At 36.9% G+C, this 21,231-nt stretch overlaps 2 protein-coding genes across 7 annotated transcripts in view; both read left to right on the top strand.

Moving 5' to 3' along the window:
* The first annotated feature begins 294 nt into the window (after positions 1–294).
* On the top strand, positions 295–8,072 carry atf7b (activating transcription factor 7b). 3 transcript variants are annotated; one of them, XM_058779991.1, is made up of 12 exons: positions 295–438; positions 1,794–1,869; positions 2,249–2,345; positions 2,845–2,975; positions 3,079–3,237; positions 3,348–3,502; positions 3,764–3,857; positions 4,994–5,113; positions 5,297–5,392; positions 5,619–5,807; positions 6,604–6,706; positions 6,822–8,072. In XM_058779991.1, exons 2-12 carry the CDS (start codon positions 1,822–1,824, stop codon positions 7,007–7,009), a joined length of 1,380 nt encoding a protein of 459 aa, XP_058635974.1. In that variant the 5' UTR covers positions 295–438; positions 1,794–1,821; the 3' UTR covers positions 7,010–8,072. The 3 variants fall into 3 exon arrangements, with proteins under 3 accessions (XP_058635974.1, XP_058635976.1, XP_058635975.1); XM_058779992.1 differs by lacking the exon at positions 295–438 and adding an exon at positions 473–1,429; XM_058779993.1 differs by lacking the exon at positions 5,297–5,392 and having other exon boundaries at positions 297–438.
* Positions 8,073–9,840: 1,768 nt separating this feature from the next.
* The window catches only part of dip2bb (disco-interacting protein 2 homolog Bb), a 39,695-nt gene continuing 28,304 nt past the window's right edge, over positions 9,841–21,231 (top strand). For all 4 annotated transcript variants that reach the window (XM_058779325.1, XM_058779323.1, XM_058779324.1 and 1 more), the window contains exon 1: positions 9,841–10,120. In XM_058779325.1, the coding sequence (XP_058635308.1) occupies positions 10,036–10,120 (85 nt within the window). In that variant the 5' untranslated portion in view covers positions 9,841–10,035. The remainder of the gene's footprint in view (positions 10,121–21,231) is intronic.

The following is a 21,231-nucleotide window of genomic DNA, read 5'->3' as shown; positions in this document are numbered from 1 at the left end:
GTACATTTTGTAGTAATCAGTCACAATGAACAAATAGCATCGCGTTGAATTAAAAATGTGAACGACATTGATTGCAATTCTTTTCTGATTTGAATAATTTTAAGATAAGTCTAGAGTTAATGTTATCATTTCGTGATATTCTTAAAAAAAGCTATAAGGGTTTTATTAAGAGGGTTTTTTTCCTCTGTAATATACCTGACGCGTAATAATAATATTTGACGCGTTAGGTGTGCAGCACAGAGATGTAGGCGTAAACTATTGCACCGGGTTTTTTCATCACGGCTCCAAATCTGTTACGTAACGACTTAAATCTGGTTTTGAGTATTACCTCGACATATCGCGAGATTTACATATTGTGAGCAAGCTGGATGAAGGAGTTCCAAAGGTGGGAACGCGGAGAGAGAGGGAACGAGCGAGAGCGAGAGAGGGAGGAGCAGGGTAAGTTTGTAAACACTGAAACCCTTGGCTGATGAACAGGTGACACGCAACACATTTGGATTATCTGATGCATTGCAATTAGTGACTTCAAGTGTAGCGGCACTGGTCGAGCGAATGGTGGAGGTGTCATGAGCACCGTGTGTACACTGCACGAGCCGCGACACAATTAGAACACTCCCATTATAACCATCGATTATAATGATTATATCATTGCAGCGTCGTTTAATATATAATGGGAGTGTTCTTGTTTTGTCTCTTCGCGTCGCTCGCTTGCAGTGTAAATGGGGTGATACAGCCTGTTGGCTCATGTGTGGTTAGCATTAGCCTGTTAGCTTTAGTGATGGGAAGTCCAACTCGTTTCCGCGAATCGGTTCTTCTGAACAGTTCGTTAAAAAAAAAAAAAAAATCGGCAAAATGATTCAGATATTGCGTACGCTACGTTATCTCGTGGTCACTGATTTGTCAACTTTTTGATATTAATACTGTTTAATATCAGTTTTTATTATAAAGTAATAATGTGTCTTGTTTCAGTTGTTTTAAAACAGCTTTATAGAACCTTAAATATTTCTACAACATTCTACTTTACATATTTTACTAACGTTTTTGCATGTGTTGGTAAAGCTGCTATGCAATCACGTCGTAAATATATCTACAATATATTTTAATTGTAACAAAGTAATTTTGCATTTTGGTTCACTTCAAATGCTCCTACTGTCAGTCAGATTCGTGGACGAATCATTCGGACTGGTTTTGTGAACCGGTTCAACCAAAAGATCCGACTCAAAAGAACGATTCGTTCACGAATCGGACATCGCTAAGTAAGAACCTTTTAAACGAAACACACAGCGCGCCAGGAGTTACAACAAATCCTCCGACACGTTATCGTTTCGTTAAAACGGTTGTTATGGCTTTATTGCATACTAGTGTGGAGTAATTTTATTGTATAGATCATTCTGGAATGGTTTACAAAGGAAACGCATGCTAGCTAGCGGTATGTGTTGGTGTGTTAAAGCTATGGGTTGAAGCGGGTTACATTTAGCGGAAATGTTCTTTAAACGGGGATGATCTCAGACAATAGTCAAATGAAAGCGTCTTATCTTGTAATCATCGTGCACATTATGCAATCAGTTGAACCCAGCAGGCCTCTCTGCTGCAATGAAGTCTGGATTCCTGTCATCTGTCAAGAGACTGTACAACATTTCAAATGCAAAGTTTGGCAGGAATTATTTTAAATAGGGGTTTATGGTCAGACGACTGTTTAAAAAAATTGAGATGAAACGAATAGAATTGAGGTTTTGAAAAAGTCTGGGGTCTCATAAGATCAATCATAACTATTCTTTCTGGATGGTGTTTAGAAGTGACACAGGAAGTAGTTGATCTAAAATGGGAGACGATCGACCTTTTGTCTGCACTGCCCCAGGCTGTGGACAGGTAAGAGCTATTTTCTTGCATTATTTCTCTTAAATTGTCCTTTTTATGCCGGTCCTGTCCTGCTGCATAAGGTACATAATAAGGTATAAGGATCATTATGGCCCTTAATCTTGGGGCCAGAAGCAGATTGTTGCCCCAAACCTTTATTCTAAAATCACACCAGCTGTTTTAATCCCTGCTTCCACTGAGCAACTGTAAGAGGTTCCCATAGCACTGCATAACTGGATAACATAAGCCGCCATCAAAACAACAGATGGCCTGAAATCATCCACTGCTTCTCTGTTACTAGCTTCCATCTGATTTGAATTAGGATGAGACGCAAATTGACTGAAAACTTTGCAGTGGGTTAATGCATGTGTCTCTGTTTCTCTCATGTCAGAGGTTCACCAATGAGGACCATTTGGCAGTGCACAAACATAAGCATGAGATGACGCTGAAGTTCGGGCAAGCTAGAACAGACACAGTTATCATAGCAGGTTTGTGTCCCCACATAGATGAATTTGTCATTGAGTGCTTGTGTTAAGGCCTGTTCACACCAGAATGATGATAATAATGTGTTTATTATAAGCGCACGCTGAAATTATGTCCTCTAATGTTTTAAATGTTTGAGTCCTTTAAAGTCGAGTAGATTCTGATTGGCTGTCAGTGTTTTATCAAAAATCATTCTCGAAGTGATTCCATCAATATAGTTCCTTTGTGTCTTAACAGATAAGGCAGAATCCGTTCTGCTTTAAAAGTGCTTGAGCAATTAAAGTGTCAGATGACAGAAGAGTGCTGTTGTACTACATTTAAGTACATCTACATTACATTTTTGACAAAAATTTGATACATTAGTTAGCTGCCCTTTGACTGTTTGTATCTGTTTGTTGACTGGGGGTAGAAAATATCATTAACCTGATAGAAGATCAATGGAAGTCCATGCAATTTCCTCACTAATAGTGAAACAAACGTGTGTATGTGTGTTTTTGTGTGCAGATCAGACACCCACTCCCACCCGATTTCTTAAGAATTGTGAGGAGGTGGGTTTGTTTAGTGAGCTGGCAGGCTCCTTTGAGCAAGATCTCCGCAAAACACAGGAGGAGGAGGAGAGGAGAATTAAGGGCACGGTAAGATTTCAAATAAGGAAAGTGTAAAATATTAAGAGGTTATCAAATATATGCTCTGTTTGACACGGTTTCTTTAATGAATTTGATATCTTGAACCTCAAAGCTTCCAGCTCTACAGACACCTACAGAGGTTAAAGAGAGGGAGGGGCCTCTTGAGATTGACTCCTCCCCTCCAGACAGCCCAGACTCCGCCTCCAGCATGACAAACAGCAAAGATACAGTTGCAATGGCAAAAGAGCCTATTGCTATGAGGAAAGCCAAGGTGAATTTAAATTTGGGGCTATATTGATTGCAGTATTTACAGTATTAATTTTTATTTTATTTTTTTTACAAGTTCTGCATATAAAATTGTCATGCATCTGACTTTTACAGGATGTTCCTCCACGAACTGCAGCAAGTTCCACCCCTACACCAACCATAGTGCGCCCAGGCTCACTCCCACTTCACCAAGGATTCGACGCCATGAACCCAACTCAGCCCTCTCCCACTTCTGTTATCACCAGGACCCCTCCGTCAAACAGACTCAGGTACAAACACTCTAGTGCAGAGGGCACTTCATGTCAAAAAGCCTTTTTTATGCTTTGTAGCTGTTGATCCAACCAAATGAAATCACAAGCCTGACTTTGTGATAGGTTGTGTTCATCCTCAGCAGTGAAGCAGATTCACTCCTCCGAGTTGAAACTTCTTTTTTTAATTGCATGAGTCATTTCAGTGTTGTTCACACCTCTGCTTCCTCACCCTGCATGAGGAAAAATGTCCTAAAATAGTACCTCTATGACTCTTTTCAGCTCGCCGTCTGGTTCTTTTCCCATGCTGATGCAGCTTCCAAATGGTCAGACTGTTCCTCTGCTGCCCAGTCCAGGGCAGACTTCAGTCATATCGGTATGAGATCTCACACGTGCTCATTATGGGTCATCAATTCTCCATTCTCCATCTAACTAGTCAAAGTTAGTGAGGTCAGCTAGTTAATGTGTTTTATTTTATTTGTAATATTATTATAATTAGTATTAGTCTTATTAGTGCTGGTGCTTTAAGGAGGTTGAATTAAAAGACACAAATTTTTGGAAAGGATTTTATCAAGCTGAAAGTGTTTGCAGTGCAGTTAAACTCTCTCTGAGGATTTGCGTCCATAAATTCATTCCTTTTTAAATCATTGCCACTACAGCCAAGAAGAACATTGGCTTTACAACAGTAAATTTCAAGACAATTACTCTCAAACTTCAAAATGCCTGCTGTAAGCAATGTTCCTGTTTTTTTTTTTTTTTTATCAGCCTTGAGGTCTCTCTTTTTTTGTGTAAAATTTATTGGTTTTATTTAATAAAAGGTTGAAGTTATAAGTTTGGTATTTTTTTAAAATAATTTTATAGGATTTATTCATAATTTTTTTTTTAATTTTTTTTTAATATTTAGCATTTTTACTTTTAGTAATTTTAGAATTTATTTAATCTTATTTTATTTTTATATAGTTGCCAGGATAATATTTCTACATTTCTAATATATCTTCAACAAATACTTATATTACATTGTTATTTCAATTAACAGTAGTTAAAAGCAAGACGTTATTTAGCTCAAATATTTGTGGAATATCTGTTACCCTCAGGCAGGAATGTGTGTTCTTGCACTTCTTGTGCAGTTTTTTTCCAACTTCTTGCACCATCAGCATGTCAAGTTAAAAATAGTTCAAAATTTATGCATTCCACTGCACTCTGTCCAGCTGTTTTTTAATGCAAGAATACATCCAATGTGTTGAACATAAAATCAGTCATTTTGATTATACAGATGGTCTTAAAGACAACTGACTAAATGAATATGAAAGTATATAGTACATATCCAAAACCTCCTACAGACGTATATCATTCTTAAATCAAAACAGTAGCATTTACTATTACCTTTACAGTGTCTGTGATGACATTTTCAGCAGTATGACCCTCAAACCAAGCTCACATCTGTTTTGTATTTGTGTTTATGCTTTGTGTTTATAGTATGTTAAGCTTGTGTTGTTATGTGTGTATATATAGCTTGCCAGATCATCAAACCCAGTGCCCAATATCCCAGGGATTCCAGGCCCTCCTATTGGTGGGAGCAGCAGTGGCTCCTCCTCTCCGTCTGGTTACAGTACACACTCTGATGCCAAGACGGTGAGAGTGCGCGTGCATACACCCACGCTAGCACACGCAGTGTTTACTTAGGTATAAATGCTTAACAATGGGCTTATTATGTAACGATTAACTAACTAAAAAATGTAACACACAGGTTTTGAGCATTAAATTACATGTTGTGGTGTTTCCTTGTGTTTGTGTATGGGATCTGTCTCCATCTAGAGGCTAAAAGCAGCACTATCTCAGCAGAGTCCTAGTGGACCAGCACCAATACAAAAAACAGATCAGACTGAGACACCATCACCTGCTCAACCACAGGTGCTCACAGACATCTCATGCCTGTGTTACATATGCTAGTATTTGCCTGTTCTTTTTGAATAGGGTTTGTGACGTAAACACAAATTACCATTCAATTAATAGGTTAAATGGGGTATATTATAGTAAATAAGCTCAACTAAAGCATTATATATCAGTATACACTATTTTACTGTTGTCATATGCTTAAGTTCACAATTTATTTGACAGCTCAAGCAATATCTTGCAGGTGTCCCCTGCTCCACCAAAAGGAGGCCGCAGACGACGAGGAGCAGATATTGAGCCGGATGAGCGCAGGCGCCGTTTTCTTGAACGGAACAGAGCTGCTGCTTCCCGTTGCCGGCAAAAACGGAAAGTGTGGGTCAGTGCCCTGGAGAAGCGCGCTGAGGAGTTAGCTACTTCTAACGTCACGCTCACTGTGAGTCAGACGGACAGAGTGAAAAGATACAGGAAATAAAATGATTTTGATTCATTATGCAGAATTCATAATGGTGAAATTATCACTGCTGTGTGGGGTCAGTAAGATTTAAAAAAGCTACTTTTATTTAACAAGGATGCTTAAAATTGATCAGAAGCGACAGGAAAGAATTTTACATTGACGATAAATCTATTTCAAATAAATGCTGTTTTATTTTATTTTTCTATTCATGCAAGAATCCTGAGAAAAATGTATCACGGTTTCTGCAACGGTATTAAGTGGCACAACTGTTCTCAACATTGATATATAATGTCATAGAATGTTAGAATAAGAAATGTTTCTTGAGCACTAAATCACCATATTAGAATGATTTCTGTAGGATAATGTGACACTGAAGACTGGAGTAACGGCTGCTGAAAATTCAGAATATTTATCAAATATATTCAAATATAAAACAGATATTTTAAATTCTAATGATACTTTACAATTTCACTGTTTTTACTCTATTTTTGATCAAATGAATGCAGACTTGGTGAGCATAAGAGAGATCTCTTTTAAAAAACATAAAAAAATCTTACGGACCCCAAATTGTGGAACGGTATATTTGTATTTTTGATCACGCCATTGGTTGAGCCAGTGTTGCTGTGTCCAGCTGGTCAGGCACTTTTTGGGAGAATACATTTATTAATGGCTTTCTTCTTATTGTCTCTGCATATTAAGCAGAGATGGTAGATCCAGAAATTACCTTCATGCACTTTGCACTTCCTTGACACAGTCGTGTAAATGTGCTTGACAGAGTGAAGTTTCCCTGCTGAGGACTGAGGTGACACGTCTGAAGGAACTGCTGTTGGCCCATAAGGACTGCCCTGTTACTGCCATGCAGAAAAAAGCATATCTCGGTAGATCATCTATTAATAATCATCATTCTCCTCCCACACGGCCAACATATTTTCTTTATTTGTCCGAAATTCCTTATACGTAACATTCATCCTTCCCCCGTTTCTCTCCCTTCAGCTGCAGGAGTGGATGAGAGTTCGGTGTCGGCGTTGGTGATGCCCGTGTCGGTACCGGCTCCAGTGTCGGTTAACGGTCTGAGTGTGCGTGCGGCAGAGGCTGTTGCTGTTTTAGCGGGAATGGGCTCGGGCCAATGGAGTAACACAGCTGGAGATGCTTCCTCCCAATCGCAGCCCACATCCAGATGATGAGCATGTCGTTCAGCCAATGGGAACTAAATATACTTTCAAAAGAGCGAATTTTCCCCTCAAAACTGTCAGTCCTGGTGTGTTTGTAAATGCTCTCATGTGACAAATGGGAACCAATGTTACCACGCTCTGACCACACCCTGCTCACCCGTAGCCTATCACAGACTCTCCCCGGGCTAAGTAGTGACATCATAGGACGCCCCTGTCAGACGGCAAAGACTAGGAAGCACTGCAGTGGAAATGAAGTCTCTTCTGTCATCTCTATAAAATCCACCTTTACATATACTTGTATAGATCTTCTCACTAATGCATTGAGTTGATATTTGTCTTGTTTGCAGGTATTTTTCATTATTTTGCATTTTATTCAATGGTTTTTCTAATATAATGATCCGTTGCATGATTCTGGCCACGTTAGAAAGATGATTACTACACTATGCAGATAAGTTTGAAACCTTTCTCTCTTGGTGACGCTATCTCACACATACTCGCTTTTTCCATTTCTCCCAGTTTCCATTTCCCTCTCTTCCTATCTTCTCTTAATTTTATTGTCGTATCTAAAGTAATTTCTCTCAGGTCCGTGCTTCTGTGGCTTCTGTTTTGGTGAAGATCGTGTCTCTCACATTAGCGTAACCTGGTGCCGCAGAATGGACTCGCAAAAGCTTAAGAATGGAGAGAAAATATATTTTTATATTTGAATATCGCTATTGGTTTGTCTGCATTTTGCAATATATATATATATGGATATAACGGGTAGCGTAACCACGTGGACATGTTTTAGATCAGTATGATTATGATATGCTCTGCTGAATTATAGGTATCTTTAACCAAAATCCATAAATCCTTTTGCATTAGAGGTTAGACCCCAAAGTTGAAGTGCATCTGGTCTCATAACAGGGAACACGCGCACAAAAACTCACGCGTAATGACTTGTGCTTGCGTTTTGTGAATGTACAGTAGTTAACTAACCCGGCTATGAATGTGAAGTCTTGTTTCAAAATAGTTGAAATGCTTTTGAATAAGTGACAGGATGGTGTTATAGAAATAAAACATTATTGTTTCTTTGTTGGGGCCCCGAAAGACTCACACTTGGCCACCCTGAATGAATTTCATCTGGTGCGCGTAACTAACACGTAACTTATTGAGTTGTACTCCATTAAACAGTTCATGCCTGATCACTTTTTTTTTTTTTTTTTTTTAATAGGATAATCTGTTTGTTTAAGCTTGGCTTTTATATCAAAACTGTTGCTGTTTTTTAAGATTCAGCTTTGAATGTTTTTTTTTTAAAATAGAAGCTCTTTTCTGCCACATAAGAAAAAACAAAACAAGCAGTGATAAATCATGCCTATGCCATAAAAGTAAAAAAAATATGAGATATAGAGCATTGAAACTTAAAGAAAATTACATTTTTGTTATAGTTTTTGAATAACATCATAATGACTTTTTGTCAAACATAAATTTGAATGTCATTATAACTTTTTGTCTCATAATTATGATTGACCAAAGCATACATTTACTTATGTAGAGGAAATTGGAGTTGATAGGTTTTGGACAATGGCATCATATTTCTTATAATGTGTTTTGATTAAATGATGTGTAGATTATCTAGGGTTTTTTTTTTTTTCTCAATGATCCAATCTGCCATATCAGTTTCTGTCGCTGACCTTCCTTGCATCTGGATTTATCTTATTTGGATGTAGAACATACTGCTTTCCACAGTGTGTATAACTCACTGATCCCAAATTGTGTATTGTGTAAGTGAAGCCCTTAAACTAGAGCTGTAAATATGAAATGAGTGTCGGCGTACAAACGTTGCTTACTGTATGATATTGACTAACTGAAACGGTCCTTAAGATATGTTATAATTAAACATTGTTGTAACTCTAGCCTCTTGTACATTCAATGAGATGCGTTGAGCAGGTTTTCTGCAATATTTATCATCTTGTTTTGAAGGTGATCTATTCCTCTGTGTATATAGAGGTGGTACGGTGGGATTTGTGTGCATGACTGCTCTGTGTGTATGGATTCGCTTGAATGAGGTGCATATGCATTGTGTTGTTTATCAGTGTGAGTGATATAAACAATACAAACCTTGTACATTGCCCGTGTATTTAATAATATTTACAATGATATGTACACAGGTAGGACATGTTCCTTGGATTAATAAATATCTTTGTAAAAATGTAATCTAATTTTACAGGGGAATATTGTCAATGTAACAGTAAGAACCTGTTAATTGGTTAATAAGTACCTTTGCTATATACATTAAAAAAAAAAAAAAAAACTAATAGACCTAATGAGATTTTACAGTAAAATACTGTTAAATGTATCGTTTCTAAGCGTGAAAAGAACTTCCAGAGAAAAAAACAAAAACAACTAAATGTAAATTGACATTCTGAGAATTCCCTTCATGACACTTAAAAATTGATGGCTTTTTTTTTTTTTTTTTTGATTGTTTCTTTTTGTTTGTTAATATCCTTTATGAGTAAAAGTAGTGATCCAGTAACATGCCCTACTTGTGTAAATCACGTCGAAAGAATAATCGACCCAAAATTCGCCCACTTGTCTTGCAAAATCTCTATATAGTGTTATTTTTCATCTTTTGACAGACTTAGTATGTTGCATAGCTGCCTGAAGCTTCTTCAAAACTTCTCCTTTTGTGTTTCACGAAAGAGGACAAGGATTTAGAAAGACATAAAGGTGAGTAAATAACGACAGGATTTAAAATTTGGGAGAAAAAAAACATTACTTGTGTTTGAATTGAAGCAACTGCATTAGGTAAAGATTCTCTCTCGCCACACCAGAGGGAGCAAAACCGCCGCGGCTTCAGAGCACAGGCTCAGACTCCTCATCCCGAGCTGGTCATGTGACTCTTCCCATCGGCTGGGATTTCTCTCTCGGCATGGCGGAGATGATGGAGCTTGGTCTGCTGTCTAATACCATTTGTTTTTCACTGTGAGGAGGACAGGGGGCATTTTTGTTGTCGGTAAACCGCTCTGCGCCGTTCTTCCCCCTGGTTTTGGGCCATAATGGCGGAGCGCGGTGTGGATGTGTCCGCTCTTCCCCAAGAGGTCCGGGAGCAGCTCGCTGAGCTGGACCTGGAGCTGTCGGAGGGTAAGCCTTTAAACAACAACGGCTCTTCCTTCCTTGTTTCAACGCGTGCATTTAGATGGACACGTACTGAATTGACAGGCTCAGTCTTGCATCCTCAGTAAGAGCATCCACACACACAGGTTCCGTGATGATGATGCTTCAATGTCGCCGCCGCTCGCGGAAACATACTGACCTCTTTTTCTGCATCTCACTGGTTCAGCCTCGCATTTATCCGCATTTTAAACGTCTGTTCCGCTTTGTTTTGCTCTTTAATTGTCCTGACATTACTCTAATATGTTTCCTTATTTACTGTTACATTGCGCAAAACAAAAACACCGAGTCTGTGAGGCGCGCTGGATGCATTTATGTGATTATTTATAGGCCACGGTTATTCTGCATGTGTCTCTTCATACTTCATACAGACTCCATCAGCTAAGTAGTATTCAGTGTTAGTTGTATATTTAGTCTTTACTTAATCTTATAATGGAAAAAATATGTAATGCTGTTTACAACACAATAGCTTTTGTAATATTACACTATATATGGCTGTTATTGTAATGGGTACTCTCTTTATGGGTAAACTATAATGGGCAAACTAACATTTATCCTAAGGCTTGATGCTTCATTAATGAGTGTACTGCTTGACACATTGACAGTGCTTTTAATAGACCCAAACTTAATTTTTCCTGCATAAACAATAAACACCCATATAAGATTCAATGAGAGGTCATGTATGGCAAGCCGTTTTAACATTTGTTCCTTAGAATGAAAAGGTACATTTTTAAAATTTCCTTAATGGTACTTATTTTTTTACTTATTACTTGTATAATAAGTATTACCAATAATGACTAGTATTTTTTTAATTTCTCTAGTACTTGTGCATTAGATATTACTTATTCCTTTGCTAATTATTCCATTGAATTCCACGAAGGCCTATCATTAGGTAATAATAAATAGTTATAATGTAATGTTAATGTATTCTAATCACATATCAGTATGTACTTTTCCCATTTTCAGTAGTACTATTAGGTATTAGGTCTTATTCATTGTATTCAATTATTTAAAACTTTTTAAAGATGTAAATTATTATTTATAAATATTTCAAACTTTATGAAATAAATACAGACCATTAAACATAAATTAACTCTCAATATCCCAACTACAGACCGATATTAAATATTTGCAAGCACTAAAATTTGCAAAATTTTAAATTTACTATCCAGTAATTGCTAGTAACAGTTAACTGCAAATTTGAAGAAAATGTTAGGCACTATTGAAGTGCATTTATACATTAAAATAAGTATTAGTAACATTGGTTCTATATAATAAATGTTAAAACAGCTTGCCACAAGACATGTAAATCGCTCACTCAGACAATGGAACTTGGCATAGAGTGGACCGGTGTCACATGGGAAACTTTTTTTGAGCCTTTGAATATATCTTCAATATCATGCCCATAACATGTAGGCTATATGCACATGTATAAATTTATTCACATAAACAAAATATTACTTTTATTTAGGATTTTAAATGGTCTTCAGCATGAACGATGAGTCTAGACCTCAGTTGATCAGAAATACACAGAAATTATGACACAGATATGTGTGTGTGTGTGTGGTTGTTTACATTTAATGTGCAGTTATTGTCATTGTGATTCATTGCAGAAGGGGCTCTGTTTGTTTGCGTGTGTGTTTAGTCATCCTTATGTGTTATATAAGCCTTTCAGCAGTGGTGTATGAAAGATTCAGAAGAGCAAAACAATATCTTAAACAGCATTACCGAAATATAAAAAGAGATTCTCATTTATCTCTGCACCAGAGAATCGTTTGAAATAACAGCTGATCTACCATCAGTGCAGCCTGCACTCATTCTCAGTGTCTCCCACACAGCAAATCAAGAGAGCACCTGGAGGCAGATTACAAATGATGGGCTAGTTTGCTTTTGGCTTCACTTACTATTGTCGTGTGTTTTTGGATTTTTGGACAGATGCGTACATCATCTTGTGTCCTTGCTGGTGTAGTTTTGCAAACACACACATGCTTATCTCTTTCTGTCTTTTATGTGTTTTTAATTTTCCAAAGGTTGGCTTCCTGAAGTATGCGTTATATATATGTTTATGGATTAGCTAAGACTGCGTATCTGTTTCTGCGTAGTCCTGGCACGATTCAAAGTCCCCACCTACAGTCTTCACTTTTTGGCTCTTTGACAGGCGATGCCTACTGCAGTCTTAAAAATACAGTCAAAACTGACTAAGTAGCAAGGTTTGCTTTAGAGTAATGTTTGTCATGAATATGAGCATATGTTTAGCATCACACCCATATTGTCTTTCCTTGCACTAATGACTGTATAGATGACAGCACAAAGAAAAGGTCACAATGAAAGACTCTTTCAGTCTTTGAAGGACCAGTGGGATTATGGCTGCTTCCAGCTCACTGCTCAAAGACCCTGCTTCCATGATTTTTGTTTGGGTTCAGACATAGTAGTAGTGTAGTTATGGCCATAGGTTTGACAACAATAGTTTATAGAGCTGCTGTAATTTCTAGGCTGCTGAGTGAATGTAGGCCTTTTATTGTTTTAATAGCAGAATAATGTGTTATGACAATATTAACACATTTGTATGAATAGTAACAGTTGTCACTATCAAAATAATACTGTAAAATATGACGGAATTGGATATGTTACCATGCTAATGGAATGTTTTTTGGACATTGCACCCCACATGTGGCTAAGGATGGTATGAATGATTTGATTTATAATAATAATAATAATTCTCCCTCTCTAGGGCTGTGCATTTACTTCTTATTTTACTTCTGTAAAGTGACATATTTTAAAGATATTCAACAACAAATTTGAGATTTGTTTTGTACAGAAATCTTAATTTTAATTAGGCTTAATAGTTATCAAAATATCCTTACAAATAAAATGTACACATTTATAAAATATGTTTTGCAACACTTTCCCTGGGCCAGCAGAAAAAAATGGTTATTATTGAGCCCTGTAAATTATACAAATAGTCTTAAATTGTAATTAAAATATCCTTACATATAATATCCATATGATAAAAAGTCCTTAAAATCAAATGATAATGAATAAAAATATACTTGCAAATAATATGCATACATTTAAAAAAAATTTACAAAACATTTCTCTTGGGCCAGCAGACAAAGCATTATTTTTGTCAAGCCCTGTAAATTATACAAATAGGTTTAAATTTAAATAAAAATATCCTTACATATACAGTAACATCCATACATTTATAAATATATATCTAAAAATTGCTACATTTTCCCTGTGCCAATAGAGAAAAAAATACTTATTGTTGAACTCTGTAAATTATACAAATAGGCTTAATATTAAATACAAAATACCCTTGCATATAATATGCATACATTTAAATTATGTTGCTAAAATTGCTACATTTCTACTGGGCCAGCAGACAAAACATTCTTATTTTCTAGCCCTGAAAATTATACAAATAGGCTTAATATTTCATTTAAAAATATCCTTACATATACTTAAAATATTTATACATTTAAATGTATGTAGCCAGGAATTGCAAAATTTCCCACACATTTTATACAAAATAAGTCATAAAATAATATATTTACTAAGTATATATTTGTATAGCATTTAAAGTAATTACTTGTGTGCATGTATTTGTTTACAGTAACAAGACAGGAGATGAGAGACTCCACCATCATCATGTATTCATTATTTGTAATGAACGTGTGTTGTGAATGAAATAGTTTGTTTCTGTTTGTGTGTGTCTTCATGACAGAGAAAGAGGGGTGGAGATAGGAGGTTGTGACACACTCACACACAATGAGCACCATTGAAAGCATCAGGGCTGAGCAGTCATGATCTCTGCTTGAATTCCCAGCACATACTCAGACGCTTTTATGTACTTAAGCTGATCAAATGAGCTGTGTGTGTGTGTGTGTGTGTGTGTGTGTGTGTGTGTGGAAATCCTCTTCCATAGCTGGTCAGCATATACTTAAACTAAAGAGGCTCGGACCAGCTGTATAATGTCTGATTGTGTGCATCTGTTCAGGTAACCTCAGTAGCTGAAGCGCCCACTGTGACTGTAGGAGGACAGGCAGGCTTTCTGAGTTGTAAAGAAAAAGAGAGAAAGAGATAGAGTGGGAGAGAGAGACCTAGGGACAAAACAGAAACAGAGAGATTACTCTAATCTAGGTCACAGAGCATCGGGAAGCAAATGCACTCATTTACCCATGATTCACAGCAAGCTTTCTGACATGTTGCGCTGGCTCTCCCACTATCTCCTCTCTGTTTTCTCCTCTTTCCCACCATGTTTGTTGACTCCTTTAAAAAAAAACTCTCTCTTGGTTTCTCTAGCTAGCTCGCTCTCAAGTGCGTGTCACGCAGGACATGTTAATAGTTAATATCTTCTGCAATGCTTGCGATATGGGTTCCTCGGTAACTGAATTATTCACCGGTCTGTGATGGACATCAGGATTGAAAAAGAAGAGATGCACACTTTACTTCCAGCAGACTAGCATACACTATTCTGTCAGGGAGCAGAGTTTTTCCAAACTGCCAGTTTCTCTCATAACACATACTCAGGTAACTATGGAAGCTTGTTTCCGCCATGGAATAAAAAATTTAAAAGATAAATATTACTTTTTATCTCAATTCTGACTATTTTTTTTTTTCAGAATTGTGAGATATAAACTCGCAATTGCAAGTTATAATGTCAGAATTGCAAGTTATAAAGTCAAAATTGCAGCATATAAACTTACAATCATAAGAAAAAAACTATTATGTAATTATGACTTTTTTTCACACAATTGACCTATCGGTAAGCCCCGCCCCCCTTAGTTACTGTTGCTCCCTCGGGCAAACAAACGGAGTTGCGCACAGTCTTACAATGACAGCTGCAGTGTGAAAACCATGTCCCACTATGTTTTTGCACAATTTTGGACACAGAAGGCCACCAAATGGGAATTAAATATTCCATGGAGCGATTTATAAAATATTTTAAAATAAATACGGTCGGTAACTCGAAGCAAGGGTTTATAGATCACAATGCAAGCGGGAGAAGTCTCATATTACGGTCGGTCATCACGATCGGATGACAACATGCAGGATCAACACTGTTCGTGTATGGCAGGGTACGATTAAATTAATGTACATTTAACCAGTTTAATATGGAGAGGCAATGAAATGTAGACCTTCGTTTATGTGTTTTTGACCTACACTGTACAAGACGTGAGAACAGTCCGCTATTTAGGTTTGTACATTAGCATGGACTCACTAACTTTAACGTTAGCTAGTTTTAGCCAGAGATACCTTGCTAAAGCACAAGATAACGTTAACGTTCTGATGAAAATTGTAACTAATTGTAACATGCTTAATGACTGTATGACAACCAGAAAATGAATGTTTTTGTCTTCATTTGTATTGGGGTGAATACTTAAGGACATTTTGCTCTGTTTTGTTTGGATTCAGGAAATGTAATAAAATAAATTATATTGCCCATCCTCTCAGGATACCTGGAATCAGTGAATCAAGTACCCCAGGCACATAGTTTTTCCGTTTTTGAAGCATAAACCCCATAAAACCGATGCAAGCTTCGGATCTTCCAATGTTTCTCTATGGCGCTGAAACCTAAAGATGTCTGAGTTCCGCTCCCCGTGCATCTGATACTCGACTGCCATTGGCTAGTCTGCGTTCGAGGGGAGGGGCTTACCGATAGGTCAATTGCATGTTCATATCCCACAGTTTTGACTTATTTCTCAGAATTGTGAGATATAAAACTTGCAATTGTGAGTTATGATTTCCAACTCTGAGGGGAAAAAGTCAGCTCACAATTCTGGCATTTTTTTTTTTTTACAATTGCAAGTTTAAATCACGCAATTCTGACTTTGTAATTTGCAATTGCGAGTTTATATCACGCAAGTAATATAAAATCACAATTTCCTTTTTTAATTATTTTTTACTCAGTGGTGGAATCAGACCTCCATGTTGTAATGTTTAACTAGACAGCACGTGACTGAAAATGGTATTCGTAATTAATTTGTATGTTGTAATTCTGTTTCTCAGCTGTGTAAATGCATAAAAAAAGTTTCAGACGTTTGTGGCTGTATGTTCACTCAGAAATTTTAAATGTCCCTGTGCATTTATTGTGGCTAAAAGTAAAATGATCTCTCCAAATACGCACAGATAATTTCTCATCTGAACAGGCTTTTGTTTTTTTGTTGTATGTATGTATTTAAGTGGGTTGTATTTAGAGTCATAGTTGCTATGGTAACAGTAGAGTTCTCCTTAGGCTGGTCTCATTCATAACGAATAAAGCTTAAAGCAGTAAGAAGCCCATATGCTGCAAGAACAGCTAAAACAGCATGACATAAAACCTTTGAACTATATTACACACACCACACAGTATGACCTTTATTAGAGGGCTGCTGGAAGGTGAAGTGTATAATTTTTGTGTCGCAACATAATTGTATAAATAGCTGAGGACAATGTGAATGGTGCTTTCCTGCACAAATCTAGTGGGTTGTGTTGTGAGTGCTGCTAAAAGTGTTGAGTGGTTTTTGGGTTGTTGTCGGGTGGTTGCTAGGTGACTGCTTGCTGGCACAAGTGTTATGGTATAGTCTGTGTGTGTGTGTGTGTATATAGTCATGTGAAAAAGTTAGGACACCCTATTTAATTCCATGGTTTTCTGTATCAGGAGATAATAACAAATGATCTGGTCCTTGGAAAGTCTTAAAATTTGGAAATAAAGTCTCAGATGAAAAATATCACATGACATATCCCACTCTGCCATTATTTAATTAACAAAAGCAAAGCCAAGATGGAAAAGCTATGTGTGACAAAGTTAGGACACCCTATGATTCAATTGCCTGTAGATTCACTTTTAGCAGCAATAACTTGAAGTAATCATTTTCTGTATGATTTTATCAGTCTCTCACATCGTTGTGGAGGAATTTTGTCCCACTCTTTACAACGTTGCTCCAGTTTATTGAGGTTTGTGGGCATTTGTTTATACACAGTTCTCACCACAGCATTTCAGTCAGGATGAGGTCTGGAGAACCTTTTGCAGAACTGGTGTGCTTGGGATCATTTTCCTGTTGCATCACCCAATCTTGGTCAAGCTTTAGCTGTTGGATGGATGGCCTCACGTTTGACTCTAGAATAGTTTGGTACACAGAGGAGTTCATGGTCGATTCAATGACTGTGAGGTGCCCAGGTCAAGCCCAAAATCATCAGCCCTCCACCAGCATGTGTGACTTTTGGTATGAGGTGTTTGTGTTTATATGCTTGTTAAGTTTTCACCAAACGTGCTGCTGTGCATTATGGCCAAACATCTCCACTTTGGTCTCACCTGACAAGGTCATTGTTCTAGAAGACTTATGGTTTGTTCAGATGCAACTTTGCAAACCTAAACCGTGCTGCCCTGCATTTTTAGATAGAAGAAGCTTTCTTCTGGCAAGCCTTCCAAACATGCCATACTTGTCCCATATTTTTCTAACTGCACTGTCATGAATTTGGTGAAGTTCTTGGGTTGTCTGTAATTTCTCTGAGCATTACACGGTCTGATCTTGGGGTGAATTTCCTGGGACGTCCACTCCTGGGAGGATTGGTGTCTGTTTTGAATGTCTTCCACTTGTGAATAATCTACCTCACTGTGGAATGATGGACTTCAAATTGTTTGGAAATGGCCATATTACTCTTCCCAGAATTGCTTCTCTAAGATCATTGCTGATGTCTTGCCTCCTTGGCATTGTGTTAACACACACCTGAAAGCTCCAGACCAGCAAACTGCCAAAACATCTGCTTTTATAGAGGTGCTCAGACTTCAGTTAATCAAAGGCTTTTGATTAGCAGACAGTGCCCGACTGCTACTTACCCTCTTAATTCTTATGTTAACAGTAAGGGTGTCCTAATTTTATCACCCATGGCTTTTACATTTTTGCTTTATTTTTGTTAAATAAACAATGACACGGTGCAATATGTTAGGTGTTGTTGTTCATCTGAGGTTTTATTTTCCAAATTTTAAGACCTAGAAAGAACTAGTTATTTTTTTCTTATGTCCTGATAAGGAAAACCATGGAATTCAGTAGGGTGTCCTAAATTTTTCACATGATTGTAATATATATATATATATATATATATATATATATATATATATTATTATTATTATTATATATATATGTGTCATATATCTGCCAAGAAAAAAAAACTCTCCTCAACAAGCCACATAATTTGATAATATTCATGTTCAAGGCATAAACAATGTCGTATAGATTATGTGCCAAGAAACAAAACATTTTGGGTTTGGTTCAGATCCCTAACTTTACATATCAGCATTAATAACAGCCTTAGAAAGGGAGTGTATCTCGCAAAACCTGGAAAAGTAAGGATGTGCCATGTTTTATCCTAAAACAAAGTAAAATTAAATAAAATTATTAAATAAAAGTAAATAAAGGCTATTAGGTCCAGTAGTTTTTTTGTGACATTTATTTTCAGCACAATTAAACATTCACCCCCTAATTCTTGTGTTTCTCATTATTTTTTAATCATTATTCTCAATACTGAAATTATTTTTTATAATCACATTTTTACTGCTAGATGCAGTAAAACAAACAACGTAACAGTTTTTTATATAAAATATATATTTAAAAAAAATTTCATGTTACAATAGTGAGAATGAGACTCTGAATTCAGACTCCAATGAGAATTGAATAAATTGAGATTGAGTTTAAGTAAAATTGTCCCTAAAAATAATGTCATTATTTAAACAAAAATAAAATAAAAAATCATAAGGGTCCTACAATCTTTTTAAGGTTTCAAACTTTATTTTATTTTGATTTTGGGTGATCTGGACATCTCTTCATGATAAAGTTCGACAACATTTACATTTGCAGTTGCATCCGGTAAAGCACACTGTAAACACAGGTCAGATCATCTTCATATATACTGTTACAAAGTGAATTAGGAAGGTTACACCTGACAAGGCATGTTCCCAGGTGTGTAAAGTGGTAATTTGAGTCTTGTTCTCACCTGCATGCACACACCCTGGTAACCCTGACTTTACTGTTTCCATGAGCAGGTTTTCAAAGCCGGTTTGTGGAGCTGGTTGTATTATACAGAAAGAGCCAAGAACAGATAAGAATGAGTTGAGCTCCCTGTTGTGTCTTTTTCACTGTCACTCTCTTGTCTGTCTGTGTTTCTCTCTGTCTCTCACAGTCTGTTTTTATATTCTCAGCAGAACAGGAAACCATGTCATAGGGTAGAAGATTTAGCACTGGAGAACATGACATCATCCAGAGGGAAAGGAAATGTGTGTGTGTGTGTGTGTGTGTAAGGAAAGACAGAATGTTGGATGTGGACAAAAGAACAGTGAAGGAGGGCAATGAAATTCAACTTCAGTACAGTGTGATACAGTGTTGGCAGTTGCTGAATGGTGAGTCACCATCTGGTGGTGGGTAACCAAGGCTGTGTGTGTGTGTGTGTGTGTGTGTGTGTAGGGACACAATGGAGAGATAGCTGTATTGTGTCTTGAGTGAAAGTCATTGTGAGCGCTCTGTTGTGTCGTAGTGTTTCAGGGCCAGTGATGCAGCACACCAGAGGGAGGGTGGATATAAGTATCTGAAAACATTGTAGTCAGGGAAAGTTAACGCTTTTCTAAAGAACAAGACAAGTTCTCTCTCACAGTCAATTAAAAAAAGATGTTTGTCCATCTCTCTCTCTTTCCCTCATACACACACTCTAGTCAGTGAGAGACACATATTCCTGCTCCAGATCCAACTTTCCCACAGTCCGAGCAGCTGGTGTGCATGTCTGTCGTACAGAAAGTCACCGAGGGATTAGATGGTTCTGTCTCTATTGTAATTACCTTTACAGAAAATGCATAATGTGAAACCGTTAACACCAAGTTTTTTTTTTTTTTTCAAGAATTTCCATCACAGGAATAAATCACATTTTAGGATATATTAAAATAGCAAAGAATGATTTTAAATGATAAATTATTAATATTTTACAAAATTACAATTTTACTGTATTTTTAAGAAAATAAATGCAGCTTTGCTGAGCAAAAGAGACTTCTTTCAAAAGCATAAAATCTTAGTGACCACAAATATTTGAATAGCAATGTGTTTAGCCTTTATTATTCCATTTAATCTCTCTTGTTAATATGAATATGCGTGTAAAATGTAAATTTTAAATTTAAGACCCTTATAGATTGCCAGAGGAACTTTTAAAGATTATCTCTAATCATTTCTGTTTTGCTAATGCAGTCTAACTGTAATACTCATGTAGCTTTATCTTTTAAAGTGCCGTCCTCTCTCACCTCCTTTCTCTCAGGGCCAAGAAAATCCCCATGTGTTTGTATGTGTGTATGCATGCATGCCAGTAGATGTTTATGTATGCATAAACTAAATTATGGAAAATGCCAGAGACAGGAAAAGAAGTGCTGAACTGAAAAAGGTCACTTGTTATAGGAGTTTTGCCCATAATTGCTTGCAAATACAAGATTACAGTGCTGTCATGATTAAAAAGATTTTTCTCTTGATGTTCCGATATCAGCTCCATTCAGACTAAGGATCCATATTACAAAAGTATTTGGATTCGATTTGTATGATAAATATCGGATTATAGGAGTGGATTTTTTGCATTGATACTAGATTTGGATCTCAAGCCAGTTTGTCTATAAGTCCTGGAGTACGTTATCTTTCAGGACAGTTTAGTATATTTGAATTACAGTTTAGAAGAGTTAACTTTGAAATTAAGGTTAGATTTCAGGCATAATGTCTGGATTACAGGTTAATACAGATTATTGCTCAGACATCAGATTGCAGGTTATATGGTTTTGAATGGGGAATTTTGCTATATTAGATTGAAAGACCCAAATCTCTATGATTTTTAAGATCTATAATTAGTGGAAGTGAGATTCTGTGGTGGGATTGTAGCATAAATGTTACAGGTTACTGATTCATAGACTGACAGTGTGTGTTGATGTCTAACTTTAGGTCATGTCATGTGTGTGAGTGAGTGAGTGGTCAAGGCTTAATGTAGATTTCTGCCTCAGTCTGTTGTCACTCACTTCTCATCATCATCATTCTCCCAACAACCAACCACAATCCATCTGAGCCTCAGTGTGGAGCGGA

This window comes from Onychostoma macrolepis, chromosome 06 (assembly GCF_012432095.1).
Source record: "Onychostoma macrolepis isolate SWU-2019 chromosome 06, ASM1243209v1, whole genome shotgun sequence".
NCBI classification, from domain to species: Eukaryota; Metazoa; Chordata; class Actinopteri; order Cypriniformes; family Cyprinidae; genus Onychostoma; species Onychostoma macrolepis.
Note: the sequence above shows the minus strand (reverse complement) of the source record. Positions and strands in the feature narration are given on the sequence as shown.

What these genes read in the sequence shown, in the direction of transcription:
- atf7b (XM_058779991.1), top strand. Translation starts at nt 1,822, where the DNA reads ATGGGAGACGATCGACCTTTTGTCTGCACTGCCCCAGGCTGTGGACAG. An exon ending in AGAGGAGAATTAAGGGCACG is followed by an intron (nt 2,976 to 3,078) that starts GTAAGATTTCAA and finishes TGAACCTCAAAG; the next exon opens with CTTCCAGCTCTACAGACACC. An exon ending in CTTCTAACGTCACGCTCACT is followed by an intron (nt 5,808 to 6,603) that starts GTGAGTCAGACG and finishes TGTGCTTGACAG; the next exon opens with AGTGAAGTTTCCCTGCTGAG.